At 40.1% G+C, this 21,084-nt stretch overlaps 2 protein-coding genes across 2 annotated transcripts; one reads left to right on the forward strand and one right to left on the reverse strand.

Moving 5' to 3' along the window:
- The first annotated feature begins 5,934 nt into the window (after nt 1-5,934).
- Nucleotides 5,935-11,793, forward strand: LOC133452975 (mitochondrial ubiquitin ligase activator of nfkb 1-A). The gene is made up of 4 exons (XM_061732755.1): nt 5,935-6,130; nt 6,222-6,309; nt 8,499-8,619; nt 9,787-11,793. The coding sequence occupies exons 1-4, from the start codon at nt 6,014-6,016 to the stop codon at nt 10,277-10,279; spliced, it is 819 nt and encodes a 272-aa protein (XP_061588739.1). The 5' UTR covers nt 5,935-6,013; the 3' UTR covers nt 10,280-11,793.
- Nucleotides 11,211-20,183, reverse strand: eif2b5 (eukaryotic translation initiation factor 2B, subunit 5 epsilon). The gene is made up of 16 exons (XM_061732753.1): nt 19,995-20,183; nt 19,727-19,851; nt 17,278-17,463; nt 17,009-17,186; nt 16,839-16,919; nt 16,678-16,755; nt 16,282-16,594; nt 16,019-16,164; nt 14,541-14,685; nt 14,348-14,449; nt 14,163-14,264; nt 12,814-12,904; nt 12,607-12,730; nt 12,377-12,502; nt 12,136-12,246; nt 11,211-11,478 (listed from the first exon to the last, which is right to left on the reverse strand). Exons 1-16 carry the CDS (start codon nt 20,142-20,144, stop codon nt 11,416-11,418), a joined length of 2,121 nt encoding a protein of 706 aa, XP_061588737.1. The 5' UTR covers nt 20,145-20,183; the 3' UTR covers nt 11,211-11,415.
- Nucleotides 20,184-21,084: the final 901 nt, after the last annotated feature.

The following is a 21,084-nucleotide window of genomic DNA, read 5'->3' on the forward strand; positions in this document are numbered from 1 at the left end:
TTCTTTTCAGTCATTACAAACGTTTCCTAAGGCGACGAGTTCGTTAGGGATGATACATTTACAATGTCTGTCCTGTTATGATGATGATTATCGTTATACGACTCCCCTGATGCGCTCCACTTGCTACTTTTATTGCCACTGTGTGACAAAAACCAGTATGTTCCCCATAAATGCTTTTTTTTGCTTTTCTGTTTACCTTCTGCTTGTGTCAAACTCTCATGGCTCGCCCTAGGATCAGGAACAGATTTGTGCAGTCACATAAGCTCCTAAAAATGATGACAAGCTGTGGAGACTTTGGCAATCAAGACAGAATGACTCATTAAAGCGCTTACCGTTCCGAATTAATATGGGATTTACTTACAGCAGGTAATTACTGGATAAATTGGTGCCCTAATGCTCGAGATGAAAAATGACTCCTTACAAGCAACTTGTGGGGCTCATTGAGAGGCTGATACATGTCTACCAGCACCCTTGATACCTCACCAAGGGCAGCGATGTTAATTACAAAGATCCATCAAACTCATTAAGCTGAGGCGAAGACCAGAGAGACAAATCATGTTCACAGCAGGGAAACCAAGAGAAACATCTGTTTCAGAGTGTAGGATTGTTTGTTTTAATGCCTAATGAGTGTGTCCGTAAATGAGGAGCCATTTCTATTCAAATGTATTTATATAGCAACAAATCATGACAAATGTCGTCTCAAGGTGCTTCAAGAAGCCAGTTCACTCGTTCCAAATTGGTGCAATTGATACAAAGAGAGTAAAATAACAATAATAGTAATAATTTGTGTTTCATGAAGGAAACTAACAGATTTCATCAAAACTTAATGGACAAGGAAGAGGAGAGAACGGCAACAGAACAGGAAACCCCGCTGGGATGAAGGAACACAGGTCAACAACAACAGGTGTATCATTAATACAGTTGGAGGAGAAGAGACAAAAGTGAGGTACTGTAGGGCCCCCAGGTAGGGGTTAGGCCCCCAGGTAGGGGTTAGGCCCAGGGCAGCACAACAACGGGACCTAAGTGCACCTGAGCCATTCCTAACCATAAGCTTTTATCAGAAAGGAAGGTTTAAAGCTTAATCTTAATGGTACGATGCAAGTTTCCTTGCGTAGTAAAGGTGCAAGTACTGTACCGTGAAAACTGGTTCATCTTTGCACCTCTGCATCAGCAGTCTTGACTTAAATTAATGCTGAAAGGACATGAAAAAATACCTAACTGGATTAACGGTGAAAATGAGAGATAATTCAATCAAAGCTTTCCACCGGTGTGAGTTTGTGTAGGACAAAGGTTAACATGAAGCTCATCGATGAACTCAGATTAAGGAAAGGTTGCTGAAATAGGACTCTTAGATGGTTTTTTTTGTGAAATTAGCACACTAAACTACATTTATCAAGTGTTTTGACTGGTATATCTACTGATACTGTTTATATCATAACTACAAGTATTTACAGTTTTAACTAATGTTTATTTATGTGACCCATATTTGTTCAGAATTAGATCTTATAAATATTATTTGTTGGTCTTTAGGAAATATAATGCAACTTTTATTTATTTATTTATTTATCTATTTTATGTCGACACAGTTTTTGAGGTCTTAAAGATTTATGTGTGACTTTATTTGCTCAGAATACCACATAGATGTAATGAAACTGCTCTGCCACCAACCGTGAGTGTGCAGTTCAGTTTTTGGCACCAGGCTTTCGGGGGTGGAGTCAACCACACAATTACAAATCACCTACTTTTCAGAGGAGTGCACTTATTTTCAGATTCATCTTTAGACCTTTCCAAACTACTGCAAATGCATTATGATTGGATGGAGAGTCATTTTACTATGATTGGGTCAGTGATGGGTCTGTGATGTCACAGAGCCCTGCGACTCACTACATGACATATTAGCAGACATTTGTAGCTTCAAACAAATTGGCAGGGTTGGGTTACATCAGAATTTTGTGTTTGTTAATTATTTCATACTCATACGTACAAATAAATGCTCTCATGCACAAAAAAGTGACCAATTATAGTTGACTAATGATGCTCTAAATTATTGCTCCAATAATTGGATGAAATATTTTGTAAAGTCAAATAAAAAGAGGTGGTGCAACTTTAAATCAATTTTATGAGGATCTTGAGCTGTCAGACAAGAGAAGGAGGATAGAGCTTCTTTTTTTTTGCTGTTAAAATAAGACATTTCTTTTTCCTATTCAAAGGAGAAACAGATCTCGGCTTTATTCCATCCTGATTAATACTCCTGTCTTGCTTAAATCCTTTTGAAAGCCAACTGCATTCCTCCACAGATCAAGTCAACCTGGTTCACATCTGTTTTGCAGGCAGGTAACTCACTGGCCTGACGTTGGCCGCCTGTGGCCGTCAGAGTCTTCTTTTCCACGCACTCCTGCTACAGCAAAGGTGCATATGTTTTATTGAAAGGCATTTCAACAATAGGCAAACTGACGTCATCACTTTGAATCCTGTTTTCGCTTTCAATGAGCAGTCAAGGACAGACACGCTGCAGAGTGAGGAAGTTACACCTGAACTGGGATGAAGTATAATAGTGACAAATAGGGGTTTTAAATGAAGGAACTGTTTAGCGGTGAGTCTTCTCTCTGATTTTCTCCTCTCTCCGCTCCACCTCAGTGTTAAAGATGCACACACAGAGATGTGCCATTGGCTGCACCCTCAGACAAAAACAATGGATAAAGGTGACAGTGACATGTAAATATACAGGGCTGATATATGGATACAAATGTAAAACAGGTGTGTGCTTGGTCAAATAGAGCACATATTTTGCAAGTGAGTACACAAAGACAAGCAAAGAAGAATGGTGAGGTCTGTGAGGCCGTATTTTATGATTCATGATTCATTCATCCATCATTATGTTGGTCACCGCTGTTCGACCCAAGTGAAATACAATCAGAGGATTAGCTGCTGCAGAGGGCAATGTACGCAGGTGACCCGGACCTGTCCAGGGGACTGCGAGGTAAATCTGAGGGAGACCATGAGATGATTACCCAGAAACAGGCAACTTGCACCGCAGCAGCTGCAAACATTAATATCCTGTATGGATCATGACTGAAGGCTTTCAACCAGTCCACTTCTCATTTATTACAGGTCGTATCTGTTACTCACATCTAAGTTACATGATTTGGTGCAAGTGTCATCATTTAGTGAGCTGCAATCAGAAATGACCACAGCTGCAAGTGGTGCAGGACATGCTTGCAGATGTAATCACTAGCGGGCAAATGGGACCTCATTCGGAAAACATTTCTCCACATGCTACAACATAACGGAGAACATGTGATTAACAGGTTATTACAAGTTGTAAAGACAAAAAAGACTTTATTACTTCGAAAAGGAATTTGGTTGTTGCAGTTTTCATGGTTTAAGTCTCTTCAAAGTTTCACTGTGGAGGGTTTTTGCTCTGGGCAGGTCTGATCTGCTGAAGTAGTCTGAAGGATCTCCTATAGCTGAAGGATCTCCTGTAGCAGTCTGAGGGATTTCCTGTGGTGGTCTGAAGGATTTATTGTAGTGATCTGAAGGAACTGCTCTAGTGGTCTGAAGGATCTCGTATAACTGAAGGATCTCCTGTAGCAGTCTGAGGGATTTGTTATAGCAGTCTGTGCTGCTGGGGAGCTGAAGACACTCTGTTACTAAATCATTGTGTTGTGAAGAAGATGCTAAGGGTTGTCCTTGGTTTTCTTCATTTAATGAAGTATCTTCCTTTGCATAACCATCCCCAGAAGCCCCAAAACAGAACCAGCCTTCTTTATCAACTTGTTCAGTTTCTTTAAGTTACTGGCTCTGTTGCTGCTCCCCCACAGATGACTGCAGATGTGATTTAACTTTCCACAACAGACTTATAGAAGATAAACAGCATCTTCCTACTTCTTAAGGAAGCACTGAAGGACCTGTGCTTCCTTAAGAAGTAGAGTCTGCTCTGTCCTTTCTTATAAACAACAACAGTGTTGCATTAACATTATATAACGTTTCCACATATTCTGTATTGCAAAATCTGAGTTGTTTTGAGTTTTTGCACATTGAGTTCCCAGATTTTCTTTCACCACATGTAACCGCATAAGGAAAACAAGGACATCCTGTACAATACAAATCTTCAAACATCTATCATACATTTGGATGTGTTTGGGTGTCACATGTGATCTGTCATGATCTAGACTTTTAGTTTGTGTTTCATAATGTTTGTTTAGTGTTTTGCTGTTTTACTGCTGTGGTTTGGTTTTAGGGGGTTTGTTTGCTTCATCTTCTGGGATGTTCTAGATAAGCCTCGGTTCTCTTAAAGTAAGACCGTTTTCTTCAGTTCAGTTTTATCTTTACTTTGAATTGCTTTACTTCCTTTCTTATTTTGAAGGAGTCAGTCCTCAATTTAGGTTTTACTTCCTCATTGTCCTGATTGTTCAGACCTGTATCTCATCATCCTCTGTGTCCACCGTATATATTGTTTTTCTTCTACTCGGTCTTCACACAACCACACCATGAAGGTGTTCAGAAATGGCATCTCCTACAGGAAAAATACTCTTTTTACTTTTTCCACATATTTTGCTTGTGATTTTTAAATGTTTTTACACGCTATATTTCAAATCTACAAAATCACTTATGGGCACATAGTTTTGCACGTGTGAAATTCATGTCTTTTTTTCTGTGATGACATGACTTTTTCATTGATATTTTAATCATAGAAATGGACAAACATGGTTGATCACGTTCTTCTTTTTAACCTAGTTTTGAATTACTCCTAGAGTACATTGGAAAGACCATCAGAATCCACGAAACATAGTTGTATTCTGGAAGATGTCAATATTCACTGTAAACACAAATATAATAACACTATGGTGATATAATTTAACTTGCTGATTCTTTTTGTCCGACAAGAATATTAAGAATCAGTAAGTTAAACTGTAAAGCCATGGACAAAATTAACTTTATTAAATCACTATGGTGATACACTCTCTTTAGGGACATTAGAGTTTATTTGACAAACGATTTGTGGGTGAAGTAATAAGAGAAAGAGAGTTTCTTATTTGCAGAGTGGATGGAGAGATGGATTTTCTCACATGAAACATCGCATAAACAGGTTATACTTATGGACTAATACACACAAGTGACCATCAACAAGGATAGACAGCAGTTATAGTCTGGATGCAATGAGCCAGCCTGCAAAACCTCCAACTCATAATTGAATCATTCACATTGGCATCATTAGTCACTTTCACACCACAATAACAAAAAAAAGTAAACATGTGAATCCTCTGCAGATGAAGAGTTTTCTTTTCAGAGCCAGGCCTTAAGGAAGGAACCAAATATCTGTCTTTTTACAGTAATAATTAGCTAAAAGCTCTGCGAGCCCATTTATGAGACACGCAGCCTTGAGTTGTTTGTGGCTAATTTTGTGAAAATTTCCCTTTTGTGTTTGACTTTAAGATCCCTGGAGAGGGAAAACGATACAGTATTTAAAAGACTAACCTTCAAAACTTTACTCCATTGCTCTCTTTCTTTTTGTCCTTAACAAACATCTACTTCCTGTACAATCTCGGTCCCACTGGTGCACATACTTGTGAAGCCTGAGTGGTGACTAATTTTCCACGTGTTCCTTGTGACTCCTAGGGTTGTCTTTAAGTTTTTGTCTTTTTTTGTTTTAATTGGCCCATTATCAAGTGATGAGGGTCAGTATATTTATCATTATTAGTGTTTCAAATACATAACTCCAGGTGTATTAGGGACAGACATTGTCGAGATCTTGCTTGCTGTTGCATTCATGGGGGATAATGTTTAAGAACAATTCAAAATAAATAAATGCATCATGGTTTTTTGCAGTAATGTAGTTTTTGGGCACCGCTGCACTGCTGCCCCCTGCTGGCCAAAGACGCGCACTGCACTGCTTAAATCCTATTGGCTTAGGACCGATGACGACACTCGGTAAACAAGGAAATGAATTAACTTAGCTTTCGTTTCGGTTTTTACTTGTCATGTGTGTCAGATTTTCTTTGCAGGTTCCAACATGGGCGACTCTCCTCTCAACCCCCTGGTGCTGATCGGTGTCGGATCCAGCTTCGCTTTCTCTGGTCTGTTTTATCATTTGTACCAGGAGAAGAAAAAGGAGTTACAGAAGCTAAAAGTAAGTCACCACTGTCGACCTTGGATAAGCATGTACTTTTTCCTTCTTTTCTTCCTGGTAATTACAACAACTGGAATGTGCTTCCTTTCAGGAAATACCCCTGTTCAAACCGGATCAACATTTAGTTAAAGTGCTGAAGGCAAATGCACACAAGCGACTCCAATATGTTGCTGTTGAAGGTAGAAACGTGTTCAAGTAGAGGATTGGTTTCTCCCTCTCTTTTTTTAACCGCGGTTGAATTGGTTTGATATTGGATATTGGATATTATGAATTCAACACCCATAAAACTTGTGATACATAACACTGATTTTGGTCAAACCACTTGTGATGTGTTCATGGTCATCTAGACTATATATCACAAAACAGTAATTATTAAAAAATCATATATATGGGCTGATTTAAAAATCATATTATGGGCTGATTTAATGAGGTTTAATGAAAACAATCGGTGTTATGTATCACAAGTTTTATGGGTGTTGAATTCATTAAACCTCATTAAATCAGCCCATAATATGATTTTATAATAATTACTCTCTTGTGATATATAGTCTAGATCAGTGATTCTTAACCATAGGGCCGCGGCCCACACTTGGGCCGCGAGCGCCATCTAGTGGGCCGCGAAAAAAAATTCAGTTTTGTACGTGTGGGCCGCGAGGGCCGCGGGACTGCATAGCAACTCCCGACCAAATGAGGAGAAGAAGATCCTCAGCTAGCTCTAGGTGTAATAGTAAGAGAAATGGTGTGTATTTATAGAGAAAATCCTTCATTTTGCACAGAGTAGGTTTAGATCCGCCAGGATCAGGGATCGATTACTTTTACTTGGGTCTGCGCCCAGAGCGAGCGAACGCGGCGTGATCATTTATCCTGACTCGTCCGCGCAGCCGGGGAGGTCGGTGCCGCTCGGTCGGTGGGCTCCGTCGTTACTGCTGAAGGATTGTACATGTAGATGTGTCTGCTGGACTGGACTGTTGTTCGGGCTCGCAAAAGCATCGGAAAGTGACTCTGCTGCAGCGGCCAGAGAGCTGCGGGTTCTGCCCGGCCGTCTCAGCTGATCAGGCTCGGATGAAATCCGACACGCGCAGTCCTGACAACTTATTAATGTAAATAAAACTTAGTAAGTTACTTAGTAAGTAATTAGCTTGACTCTTACAGAGATGAGAAGCCTAACAGGTGGAAAGGGAAGTTCAACCCGGAATGGACAGATTCATCCTGGTTCAGTCTTCCCACTGGGACAAAACCAGTGTCTCATACGTTCAGAGACCGTGGCGTTCAAAGTGCGAAAGTAAAACGCCACTGAAACAAAACACAAAGTTTTTCATCAAACATATCCACTCAAGTCTGAACTGAAGTCACAGAAAATAAGCTGACCATCTTAAACGTGTTTGGGTCCACATACAGCTGTGAAGCAGCTTTCTCCACAATGAACATAATTAAAACTAAATATCGTTCCAGGTTCATCAATGAGCACCTTCTCATGTGCATGAGAACCTGACACCATCCAGCCCAGATTTAAAGTCCTGGCAGAAGAAATTAGAGCTCAGTTCTCTCACTGAACGACAGAAAGTGAGGGCATAAGATTAAGGGGAAGAAAGAAAAACTGCAAAACTTTTAAATTGCTAAGATGTGTTTATATTAATTTATTATAAAAATGTGTTGAGACAATTAACAAAGAAAAGGGGAAATTCAAACTGCTGGTAAAGAAATAAAATAACATAGCATTTGAAAAATAAAATAAAATCTTATTTATTTATTTTATTTTTAAGAGAAAAAAATGTGTAATTGAAGTTACACATGTTAATGGGCAAATATGTACTTTTTTAATATAACAGTCAGATGCAGATGTTGATACAACTATGAGGCTACTTGAATATATATATATATATATATATATATATATATATATATATATTTATTATGATGTTCTGGACCTTCGCTGCTATACAGTGTTAATATTTAACGGGCCTCGGGCCACTCTGTACTGAAAAAATTGGGCCCCAAGGTCAGAAAGGTTAAGAACCCCTGGTCTAGATGACCATGAACACATCACAAGCAAAATGACCAAAATCAGTGGTATTTATCACAAGTTTTATGGGTGTTGAATTCATTAAACCACATTAAATCAGCCCATATATATGATTTTTTTTTTTTAAATCAGCCCATATATGTGATTTTTTTTAATAATTACTGTTTTGTGATATATAGTCTAGATGACCATGAACACATCACAAGTGGTTTGACCAAAATCAGTGGTATGTATCACAAGTTTTATGGGTGTTGAATTCATAATATCCAATATCCAATATCAAACCAATTCAACCGCTGTCTTTTTTTAAATGATGTAATTGATGGAGACGGTGTTTGTTTCCAGGTGTTGTCCAGGCAGATGGGGAGCCTCTGTCCAGCCGGTTCGTCCCTCGCTGCTTTGGTGTCATTCAGAAGATTGGTCAGGAGGAGAACTGGAAATACTGGAACTCTGTCACCAGCACCTGGTAGGCCCGGCACAGCCTGGACACATTACACCATCTACCAGTTTATTAACAGAGGTGTCAAAAGTATTCACATTCATTACTCAGGTAGAAGTATAGATACTAGAGTTTAAAAATACTCCTGTAGAAGTTGAAGTATAAACTCAAGTTTTTTACTCAAGTAAAAGTATAAAAGTACTGGTTTCAAAACTACTTAAAGTATAAAAGTAAAAGTAATGTAAGGGGGAAAAGCCATTAAGGACAAAGGCCATTGAACATGAATGCATCTTAGTATAATGCAAATATATTAAAGAACCATATATGTGTACTATTGAGCATTAACATGTGTTTCAGAGAGCAGAAGATATGATGACTAGTTGCCTATAAGTATTGTAATGGTGCAAAAAGTCAAACTTCAGAGGCATGTTATCATTTATCCTAACCTTTATTGGAATGTACATCCAAGTTTAGTTGCAGGAATCTGAGGGCAACGGATGTAAGAACAAAACTATGGAGCTAGAACAGTCTCATAATTGACAAATGCACAGGACAAGTTTTACAAATGCACAGACCGATTTGCAAATACACACACTGTTTCCCACATGCACAGAACAATTCACACGTGCGTAGGACAAGATATACAAACGTTTTTTTGTCTGACGTGACTCGATTGGTTGCAGATCCTTCCGTGTTAAAAAAAACGTATTTGTGGATCGAGTCACGTCAGGGGAGTCTCAAAAGTCACACGCAAATCCAGCGCAGCTCACAGACAAAAAAAACGTTTGTAAATCAGTTTATATTTGTGTGTGCATCAAAAATACATTTGTATATCTTGTCCTACGCAACTTGTCCTGTGCATTTGTCAATTATGAGACTGTTCTAGCTCCATAAAAAACTGGACAAGAACATCTGTGCCACAACCACAACCAAATTCACTCTATCTGGACGGAGCAATTTAACTGGATAGTTTTTGGCTGAAATTAAATAAAGTGACGAGGCTGTTTTTAAAATGTAAGGAGTAAAAAGTACAGATAATTGTGTGAAAATGTAAGGAGTAAAAGTAAAAAGTCGTCTGAAAAATAATTACTCCAGTGAAGTATAGATAACCAAAATGTATACTTAAGTAAGGTAACGAAGTATTTGTACGTCGTTACTTGACACCTCTGTTTATTATTGGTCTTCTTATTTCAGGGACTCCCGGACCACCAAAAAGACCGAGACCAACAACTCCGTCCCCTTCAGTCTGGTCAACCCTGAGTCCTACATCTCTGATGTTTCTGTGAAGGTCCACAACCCGTTAGAGGCCTCTGGATGCTTCATGGAGAGGGTTTATTTCAAGGTGAAACGGGCTGAGGAGGGCCTGGTGGATGCGGTTTTGCAAGGTCTGAGCGGTGAGAAACCCGGGACGAGGAATGAGACGGAGGAGCTGCTGTGCGTGGGGAGGACCCTGACCGGGTTTGGAGAAGTGGTGCTGGAGGGAGACCAGGTCATGAGGCTGCAGGCCCCGAAGAACGGCCGCCAGTACGTCCTGGTGCCCTCTGATCACAGAAGCTTCTTGGACAGACACGAGGCTTCGGCCAGCATGTGGAAAACGCTCAGTACTGTAACGGGGATCACGGGGGCTTCTCTTCTCACCGGCGTTTTATACAACTTATTCAACAAACAGGATGACAGATCTAAATAGGCTTGAAGGGGGGAGTCCTGCTGGTTTAAAACCGGCAAAGCGGCATTGCAACACTTTCTATTTTAGTTCTTAAGCCGCCTCAGAAGTCTGTTGTGAAATCCTGAGGTTAAAACATTTGCACATTGTTGTGGTTTCAAGGGAAGAGTTCCTGTTATGGTGTAGGGGCCATCGGAGACTTTCATAACACACAGCAGGGTCCCTCTAGTGGTGCAGCTTTAGAAAGCAAGTACTTAAGCAAGTAGTCCTCAGTAAACGTCTTTGGGGAGTTGGAAACTCATCTAGTGAAAATGTATAGATATGACAGACAGAGAGGCTCGGAGATGAATAATGGAAAATAAAACCCTCAAAATGTCTAATCTTAATTTCTTGGACTATTGGAAACGTAAAGGAAATAATCATGTGGTTCATTAATTTTTCGCTGAATGTTCTAAGAATGACATGAATCGAAACTTTTAATACATAATGTTTGACATAAATTAACTTTGGGAGTCTCTTCAGTGTTGCCGTGGACCATTTTAAGGGAAAATGTTTTTGTTATACCAATGAAGCTGATTTTTATTTCTTGATTTTTGGTAAATTATTTTGTGAGGGATGTTTTTTTTTCTTTGGATTTTTTTTATTTTTTATCTGTGAATCTGATCCTAATTTCTTGTAACATTTCTTTCAGTCCAAGTGCCAATTCTACTGCGGCCTGGTAACTGAAACAACGTGCTTTTAACAGATACATTTCTTCTTCTTCTACCTCTTGGATTGTTGCCTTTACCACTCTGTATTTAAATCATGAGCCCAATGCTTTTTCACTGTATATGAAAATTAAACAATAATTTTTTAAAGGTGGTGGCATTAAATCATGTAACATTTAACTTTAATAAAGCAAAGCTGCATCTTGTAGAATATGGAGAAGAAAAAGTGAGTCACATGCAGGTGCTTGAATCCAAGCAGACTAAAGGCTTCTCTTCTTTATTTTGATGCACATTCCTTAAGTGACAGCGGTATGTGATTAAAAATGGATGCCTGTACAGAACAGATCCTGAAGGTTAGTGGAGGCAGAATGTGGAGGATGAAGATGATAAACCATGTCCCTTTAGTTTGAACTGTTTGCAGGTTTGACTTTGTCCATCTTGGAGTGCTCCTCGTTACTCTCCCTCTTCTTCTGAAGACTCCTCAGCCTCTTCCAACCACTGGATAAACTTCTGAAGCTGAAGTAGAAAAAAAAAAACAATACAAGGCTATGAGATTCTGTATTGAAGGAGTCAAAGTGGAAGATTTTAGGTTACACAAAATACAAGTGCATTTATAATGATATGCAAATAAAAAAAAGATGATTTTCCACAACGAGCTGAACAAAGTGCCCTAAAACAAGGCCGGCTGAGTGCCAACTCTTGAATGGGGAAACAGTTGAGGTGTATTATAATTTCAGAGTGCTTTTATCAAACTGTCTAGTTGTGAAAAACAGGTTATGTCACTTGTAGTGTACAATTTAGTGTACTAATGCACCAAATAAAAAAAGTCAATCATTTCACCAGCTACCGTTTTCAACATGCAATGATGTTTTTGTTCAGTAAATAGCTTCATGTAGTAAAGATTAATATGGCATTGGCTTCCTGTGAACCTGGGACGAAACCCAACACAACGGAGCAAAACTGAATGTGTATTTAATCAGCCTAAATATTCATCTTAAGTACAATTTAAGGTATTCTTTTATTTCTGCCCCATGCAGTCAAATAGACTTTATGTTTGAAAGTGACTGAAAACGAAGACGCTGCTGCGCGTTTACAGCATTTACAGGAGAACAGGTGTCCAGCGCGTGGCCCCGCGGGGCCCGGCGTCCTCTGACCGGGTTAGGCAGCACCTACCCCCTGGTTTTTGCGGAGCTGTCTGCTCTTGTCCGTGGTTGCTCCCTGAGAGAACCATCGCAGTATCATCTCCTCCTCCAGGATCTCCAGCTGGTACATGTTCATCAGCACCTGGTTCCCAACAACAAAAGCTGAGCAACAGCAGTAGCTACACAATTATGATATAAACTGATATTTTAGCTCCTTTCTTTCTTTGTTTTTTAAACAGGACACTCGTTCATTGAGGTCATGTTATCCTGACCTTTCCCATCACGGCCCAGTGGCTCTCCTTCTCCAGGAAATATTCCTCAAAGGCAGAAAGACAGTCTAGGTGATCCTGCGCTCTCTTCACGTAGTTCTTGAATACCGGCGCCCATTTCTCCAATAACTGAGAGCAAAGAAAGCAGAATCAAAAGTTTTCTGTCATGTTTAATGTAACATAAATAAGCAATTGAGAAAAAACAAAAAAAAGAGAACTGCTGTGCTACTCACCGGCAGCAGCAGAGACACATATTGAGAGGGCGTGAGATGCGAGTCCTCCGGCTGAAAAGGGTAATCCAGCACCACTCTGGTTAAAATCTGCATCACCTCCTTCAGAGTGATATTATAGGCGTACCTGGGGAAGGACGAGACACGAGGTTAAACAATCGCAGAAAAAAAAAAAATGGAGCCATAAGCAACTTCAGAAAACGGACTTACTTTAGTGAATTGATCTCGAGCACGAGGTTATCACAGCCGATGTTTTCCTCCAGTCCTCTCTGCAGCGTCCCCAGCACCTCCAGCTGGAACACTGCACAAGTCATTTGTATTATTGTTTCTCCGCTCTCATTCAGCCAGATGCACTGTTGATTCGTATAATCCTAACTACGCTGCAATTAACACAATACTGTAAGAACTAAACCGAGAACACTTCAAGTTTAGCCCAAAACTGCACTTAAGGTCCAACACTTCAGTGTCGGCATCAGCCCAGAGTCAGTACAGCCTGAATGAAGTTACCTCACATCTTCCTTTAGCCCCTTTCACACAGAGATTCCGCAATATTGGTGTAAAGAAGTCCTGCCAATACGCCGCCTTTGTTGGTTCACACAGAACCATACAACGCCGGCATAACGCCGCTCCCGTCTGTAAATTCACACAGCATGCCGGCGTTCCGCAATCAGAGGCGTGACGACAGCGTCAGTCCGACCGTCATGTCAGCGGCATGCCGGCTGTGTCATTCACACAGACCCCGTTTCGTCTCTGTGACGGCTCTGTGACTACCTCCGCTGCCGGCTTATTGGTGGGGCCACTTGGCCCCCCCATTCCGCCTCCGTGACTTTCACACAGAACAGCGAGGCGGCTTAAAGGCGCAACGTTCCCGCCTCGAACTGGCTGTGTGAAAGGGGCTATTGATTTACTTCAAAAAGTAAAAGGACACTTATTAAACTCTGCCACCACTGAAATGTTTAAATGTCTTTCTTTCTTTCTTTCTTTCTTTCTTTCTTTCTTTCTTTCTTTCTTTCTATATTAGATACAAGTGAATCTGTCAGGTTCCTTAGTTGGGCTGTTTTTAGGAATTGACATATGAAATTTGGCTCTCAGACTAAGTGGACTTGGACACAGTAACGGTTTTAGTGAATAGGTAAAGTATAAAGATTTTTTTTTTTTTTCCCGTCAGCCTCTAATTCAGAGGCGGCTTGGCCTAAAAGGACTAATAAAATTAGTGTGCAGGGTTGGATACGAGTAACATTTTGTCAAAAAAAAAAAAAAAGACTTAAACTGGTGTTAAAACTCTCCTGTTTTAGGTTTAAGGAAACACAAAGGAAAAGAAACTTCTTCATGTGATTTGTTTTTCCAGAACCAACAATTTAGATCAGCAGGTTAACCCACACCTGTTTACAACAGTGCAACAAGGTTTAAGATGCCACATGACTTTCTACATCATATAAGCGTTTAACAAGGCGTTAAGCGCTAAGCTTAGAGAGAAATTAAACTATCGATCACTTGTTTGGTCTCTTTGGCCAGCAGGGGGCAGTCAGACAGTTTTATGTGCAGGTTAGCCATCGAACCTTTAACATCTTCCATCTCAGGAGAGGGAATCACTGGATCATCAGGACCGTCGGACTCACTGTCTTCACTGTCACTCTCAGGATCTGGGTTCAACACCAAACCTGCTCATCAAGAAGGAAACATGAATACTTCAAAAATAAATAAATACATCTGATGGAAGTCAGCAGTTTTACTGCTTTCCTACCCCAGAGACACTGTGACAGCTCTTCCTCCCCGGTGTCGTCCAGAATACTGGTCTTCCAGATGTAACCTTTTCCATCTGCTCCAACTTCTGCTGGGTTGAAAACTGGAAGACGGGAGAGAATAAGAGTCACAGGCTGAAATGGTGAAAAAGTGCTTAATGACGTAAAATCGTTGAATCAAGTGCCACTACACACCTTTCTGCTTGGTTTTGTCTTTACTTTGGTCTGCTTCGGCATTGTCACTGAGGAATTCATCATCATCCTCCTCTTCCTCCTCATCTGGATGGTGCATGGACACCACAGTACCCTCTGGCAAAGAGATGTTGGGTCCAATCACCACCTAGAAAACAACAACAAAAGAGAAACAAGAAGTTTGTCTTGTTTAAAAACAGCCACTGGTTCAGTGGCTGCAAACTTTTTCTGCCCCCCCTCCAAGAAAAAGTGAAACAATGGTCAAACAATAGTTTGCCATTTTATTTCATCTAATAGTAACGAGGCTGAGCTGCATTGAAATGAGGCTCAAACTTTTTTTTGTTGTTGTTTTGCCCAGTTTTGCCTCTGAATGTGTCATTAAGAGGTTTTGAATAAGAGGTTATTGAGCCATTCATTTGAATCAGGTGCGTTAAAGCAAGAATGCCTCGGGTCAGCATCCCTGGAGGACTGAAACTGGGGGGCACTGGGCTTTATGGTGGACTATTTCTTATCTAGGTGCAATGAATTTCATTTAGTCGCCTAGCAACCTCAATGTCTCAAAAATTACATTGGACCAGCACGAGAAATGGTCGGCCAAATAACCACCTGCAGGCTGTAGCTCACGACATCAGTCCTATCATAGAAGTCTTGGCTAAAGAAACCCCAGTTTCTCTAATTCCTTTAGCAGGTTTTGAGTTAATGACTGTGGATCGTTAACCACAAGATGATGGCAAAACTCAGGAATCATTAATAGAGTCCTCAAAAAGTGGCCAACAGTTATTGCTGCATTGGAAATCTGCCAGATATCCCTCAATTTCATTGTGGCTTAAGGATATGATGTTTTTTTTTTAAACTGGAGAAAATAAATATACAATGAGAGGATGCACAGAAAGGTTTTATCAGAAATGGCTATGCTTTCTATCTCTTTTTTCTAAGTTAAAAATGCTACCTAACTAACTATGACAGTTTGCGCCTAGTCATACAAATGTGTATATATATGTATATATGTATATAAATATTTATTTATTTATTTATTTTTTGTGAGCTTTTGTTATCCTATTATACATTGTTTGCGGTACTTTCATTGTTGTTTTGTTGTGAGCTGGGGTGGGGTGGGGGGGGTTGTTCTAGGGTGGGAGGGGAAAAAAAAATGAACGCTTTGGAATGTGAAGTAATGTATCAAGTGTTGCACTTTCAAAAAAAAAAAAAGTGTTGCACTTTCAGACCTTATGCACATATTTTTTATTTGTGCTTGACGATTGTATTGTATTATTATTGTTTTTTTATTAATGCTGTTACTATTGTTGTTATCTTTTTCTATAAGCAGTATACTTGAAGTTTTCTGTGATGTCTGAAACTGGTTCTAATAAAAACACTTTGAAAAAAAAAAAAAAGTGGCCAACAGTGAAATTTAGAGTTGAAAACATGCAAAGTGGAGAAAGTCGTCACATTTTTATCATTAGAAATATGATGCAGCTTACATTATACGCCAGGACACACTGTTTATTAAGGGTCACGCCCTCTTTGACCTCAGCTTTGTCACAGACCACAGACTGACGGATCACCACATTACTGGCAATATGAACGTTATTCCAGATATAGGCGTAGTCCAGGATTGTATTGTCACCTGTTGCAAGACAGTGTAAGAAATGTTAGAGGCGCTTCTGTGACTCGATATATTCACTCTCCCATAACCAAACACAGACACCTGAGCGGTTCAGTTTGTGCTGAGCGGGGAGCTCACCTATGGTGCAGTTGTCCCCGATGACGGTGTTGGAGATGCGACAGTTGGAGCCGATGCTGGTGTCGCATCCGATAAGGACGTTCTCCACCATCTGGCTGCCGTGGCCCAGGCTGACTCCAGACCCCCGGTAGACATTGTGGCGAGAGTATGTGCAGCCGCGTCCCTCCTGGGCCGTAAAGTTGGACTCGGGCGTGATGGGGTAGACCCATCGCCGCACAAGGTCCGATGACACAGAGTCGTACATGAGCAAGTTGGATACGCGGACGCCATAGTTGTCTTTGGTGACGTGCATGTGGATCTGATTACCTAAGATCTGGAGACAACAGAGAACATGAAACACTACCATGGCACTAATCAGGAAAATAAATAATACAGGTGATTACGGCGGTGTAGTACCTCTTCATTAACTAAAAGCCCTCTGACAAAGTCATCCCTTGTTTGATAGTCAAAATTGTCAGTAAAGAGCTCAGCAACCTGATGGGAAATAGATTTAAAAAACATCAGTACAGCTGAAAACAGTGAGTAAAAACGTTCCCTACGTCTGTACGTCAGCAGACCTGTGGAGAGCAGATACTGATGTGGCAGTCCAGGAGGTCGTGTCTGATTTCAAACTCATCGCTCCCACTGTGGAAAATATTCTGCAAAAAAAAAAAAACAACAGGAGTGGCCATAATCAATCAGCTAAACCTGATTTTGTGATAACAGCACCAGCGAACAGACAGCTTACCATCGGAAACTGAAGCTTCTTCAGTCCTTGTGTCTTCTGATAGTGTAAAATCTGCTGGCTCTTGCTCTCCATAGCAACAATGACGTCATCGTCCTCACAGCGGGACCTGTGACCCGGCGACGACTCCTTAAAGATCATGGTCATCACCGAGACGTTCTTCTCATTTTTTCGCCGTTGCCTTGTGTGCACAGACAGAGAAGCAGCTTCAGTGATCAGCGCCGTCTCAAGGGATCCCCAGAGGCGGACGTCCACATGTGAGAGGATCGTACCTGTGTTCCTGCAGCGCCTGGCTGATGTCGATGTTGGACACCACGTCTCCGTAAACCAGCACAAACTCAGATCTGACGAGGGACTTGGCGTCCACATCCCTGAGCACGTCTCCCAGGGAGCGGTACAGCTCCGAGGTGATGATGTGGACCGTGTTTGGGGAACTGGGTCGACACCACTTTGACTTTCTGATGGACACAAATCAGGTTCAGACTAGGCTGGATTATCCATATACTGAACCAGGCGAGTGCCCAGGGCCACCAGCCAATGAGGGGGCACCAAATGAGATGACTGATTGGACCATGTCATATTTTGTTATTTTCTCTATATATTTGCTGAAATAGGAGCAAACAGGTACAGCAGTAACCAATGATATAATCAAAATATATGGAAATAATAATAAAATAAAAAGAATTGCGTTTGAGTGAGTGCCTTAACAACCTTAAATCTAACAGCCTACACATTGCTATTTTATTAATGTGCTGTTCCCTACCTTCACATCAGCTCATTCAGTAGGCCTGTTTGATTGTTTACTCATATGCTGTAATAGTTTTGAACGTAGTCCTCAGACAGGCCATATATGATGGAAATGATGATAGTTAACATTAGTGGTGGGGGGAGGAGAGAAAAAAATAAATCGATTTTTCAATATATTGTTGCACTCTGTCGCAATAAATAATCGATAAACTGATGGCAAATATCGATATTTTATTACAACACACATAATGGATTTATGCGGTTGTCACCGCACTGTTGTTCATGCACTTCAATTTGTCCAGCTGTACAGTGTTTACATTTACAAGACTAGGAGGCAGTGAGGAAATACAAATGCACTTTCTTTGTACATTGTATGAAGTTTTGGCATTGAATAAATGCATAACTACAGACGTTTTCCTTTTTATGGGTATTTTTTCTTTTTCAGTCACATATATCGTGATATATCATTGATGAAATGTCTTACAATATATGGAATATTGTAGATATCGTGTATCGTGATATTATCGTTATCGTGGGCCACATATCGCCCCAGTATTGAATCATGAGTTACCCGTATTGTCCCACCCCTAATTAACATGTGCTGTTACATTGGCATGTGAGTTTTATTCTGATTGGAGCATCAGTGTAGTACGGCGTTTGTAGACTCATGTCTATCTGTGGTGTTACTCTTAGTTGGTTGCTTGTCTTACATTTATTTGTAGTATGAGTGTTGAGCATGTACATCAGCAATACCTTCATGTAAATCTAATGGTCTTTATAATCATAGTACATCTCCCTTTTTTACAGTAAAGTGTGGGAGGAGGGGGGACTTCAAGTGTGGTAGGGTTGCCACCCGTCCCGTCAAATACGGAATTGTCCTTTATTTGAGAAAAAAATGTTGCGTCCCGTATTGAACTAATACGGGACGCGATTTGTCCCGTATTTTCATTAACGCCCCATACACACGTGTGTCACACACACATCAACACTAAATTTAACAATAATGAACAAAATAAAACACAGGAAACATTAAGGCCAGCTACATTTTTGTGGCGGGACAACAGGACCTGCTGCGTCTGTGCCCAGATCTTTATATATTATTATTATTATTATTATAATAAATATATGTGTGTGCCAGACAGCGGAGAGGACTCAGGCTCACCTCCAGGTAGGGGTTGGGAATTGGGAATTAAAAGTTCCGTATTGAACCAATACGACATATATTATGCTCTTATTTATTGATGTCATAATATACAGGTGAAGGTTGGAAAATTTGAATATATTGCATAACGTCATTCGTAGTAAATTTAACTAAAGGTGAAACAAATATAATATTTCCCACTACATTCAAAGTGAGATATTTCAAGCCTTTATTTGTTATGATTTTGGTGATTATGGCTCACAGTTTATGAAAACCCCAAATAAAAAATTAATTGGAAAATATTTTATGAAATTAATTCCATCATCAAAATTATAACAAATAAAGGTTTAACATGTCTTGCTTTGCATGTAATAAGACTAGGTAATATATTAGTTTCACCTTTTAAGTTGAATTATTGAAATATATTAAGTTTTACACCATATTCTAGTTGAATTATTGAAATAAATTAAGTTTTACACCATATTCTTCACCAGTAGGCTATATTATACAGTAGTATGGTTGTCTGTCTGTACAGTCATGCAAGTTCAATGCTATTAAAGCAGTTTAAACTTTGAATCAAAGCATTTAGTTTTTTCATATAAAATAAACACATTTCTATGCAGTTTATAAGTTCAGTTCTATAAGTTTTGGGGTTTGTTTTTTTTTGGCTCCTGCGTTGCTGAAATCGGGGCGTCCCTTATTTATATTTCTGAAAGGTGGCAACCCTAAAGTGTGGTCCCCCTGGGGAAGCACACTGAGGACTGAGTTAATCCGGGTGTGGGTTCAGCTCAGTGATCACAGCAGCATCTTTATATCAGCAGGTCCAGACTCACAGCAGGTGCTCCTTGATCTTGGGGGCCATCCAGCAGCAGAACACGAAGGTCTCCTGGACCCCGGTGGAGGTGAGGAACTCCAGGGTGTAGTCGATCATGGCAGCGTTGCCCAGGGGCAGCAGGGCCTGGCAGCAAACACAACCGGTTAATACCGCCCTCTCCTCTGGAGTGGAGGTTTAGAGCAGACATGTGTGCGGGGATGCAGCATGGACACCAGTCAGACATCAGTTACATCAGTTAGCCCCCGGTTAGCCGGGGCTCCTCTTACCCGCGGCTGGTCCTTGGTCACCGGGAAAAACCTCCGGTTGAAGCTGTCGGCCACCAGGACGGCCTGCAGGGGCTGCTCCTCCTCATCCTGCTCTCCTTTCCTGCCTGAAAACCCGCCGGAGCGGCTCTGTTTTGCTCCTCTACCTGCCATGTTTCATCCCGGTCGCCTCCACTGTCGTCAGACACAACTACGGCGGCGCTGAAGGGACAAACTTGTTACTGCGGTTGTTGTGGAGACCAGGGATCCTCCATCCTGCACGAGTCAGGTGTTTCTAACACACTGATGATCTAATTAATGGTCGTCAACTGCATGATATATACAGGACTGTCTCAGAAAATTAGAATATTGTGATTTTCTGTAATGCAATTACAAAAACAAAAATATCATACATTCTGGATTCATTACAAATCAACTGAAATATTGCAAGCCTTTTATTATTTTAATATTGCTCATCATGGCTTACAGTTTAAGAAAACTCAAATATCCTATCTCAAAAAATTGGAATATTCTGGGAATCTTAATCTTAAACTGTAAGACATAATCAGCAATATTAAAATAATAAAAGGCTTGCAATATTTCAGTTGATTTGTAATGAAACCAGAATGTATAACATTTTTGACTTTTTAATTGCATTACAGAAAATAAAGAACTTTATCACAATATTCAAATTTTCTGAGACAGTCCTGTATATGGACATATATATATATATATATATATATATATATATATATATATATACATACATACATACATACATACATACATATACCGGTATATGTATGTATAAATGTATAAAAATGTACATATATATATATATATATATATATATATATATATATATATATATATAGATATAAATGTATAGATTGTACCACCAGGCCTGCTCTCAGTAGTTAATGGACAATAACACGTGCAATAACAATAACAAGATGTGCAATACCATATGTGCAATATCTGCCTGTCTACCTCACACACATTCTACCGGCTATTTTATGCACTGTTTCTTTTTTCACTGTACTGTATATACTGTTCATATTTTGTAATTATATATATTTTTTACCTTTTACTTTTTTCTACCCCTCCCCTGCAT

Source organism: Cololabis saira, chromosome 10 (genome assembly GCF_033807715.1).
Source record: "Cololabis saira isolate AMF1-May2022 chromosome 10, fColSai1.1, whole genome shotgun sequence".
Lineage (NCBI taxonomy): Eukaryota > Metazoa > Chordata > Actinopteri > Beloniformes > Belonidae > Cololabis > Cololabis saira.

Coding starts and splice junctions, on each gene's coding strand:
- eif2b5 (XM_061732753.1), bottom strand. CDS start 20,144: ATGGCAGGTAGAGGAGCAAAACAGAGCCGCTCCGGCGGGTTTTCAGGC. Junction 17,187..17,277: donor CAGGCGCTGCAGGAACACAG/GTACGATCCTCT, acceptor TGTGCACACAAG/GCAACGGCGAAAAAATGAGA. Junction 16,595..16,677: donor GGCTTTTAGTTAATGAAGAG/GTACTACACCGC, acceptor TGTTGTCTCCAG/ATCTTAGGTAATCAGATCCA.
- LOC133452975 (XM_061732755.1), top strand. CDS start 6,014: ATGGGCGACTCTCCTCTCAACCCCCTGGTGCTGATCGGTGTCGGATCC. Junction 6,131..6,221: donor AGGAGTTACAGAAGCTAAAA/GTAAGTCACCAC, acceptor GCTTCCTTTCAG/GAAATACCCCTGTTCAAACC. Junction 8,620..9,786: donor AACTCTGTCACCAGCACCTG/GTAGGCCCGGCA, acceptor TTCTTATTTCAG/GGACTCCCGGACCACCAAAA.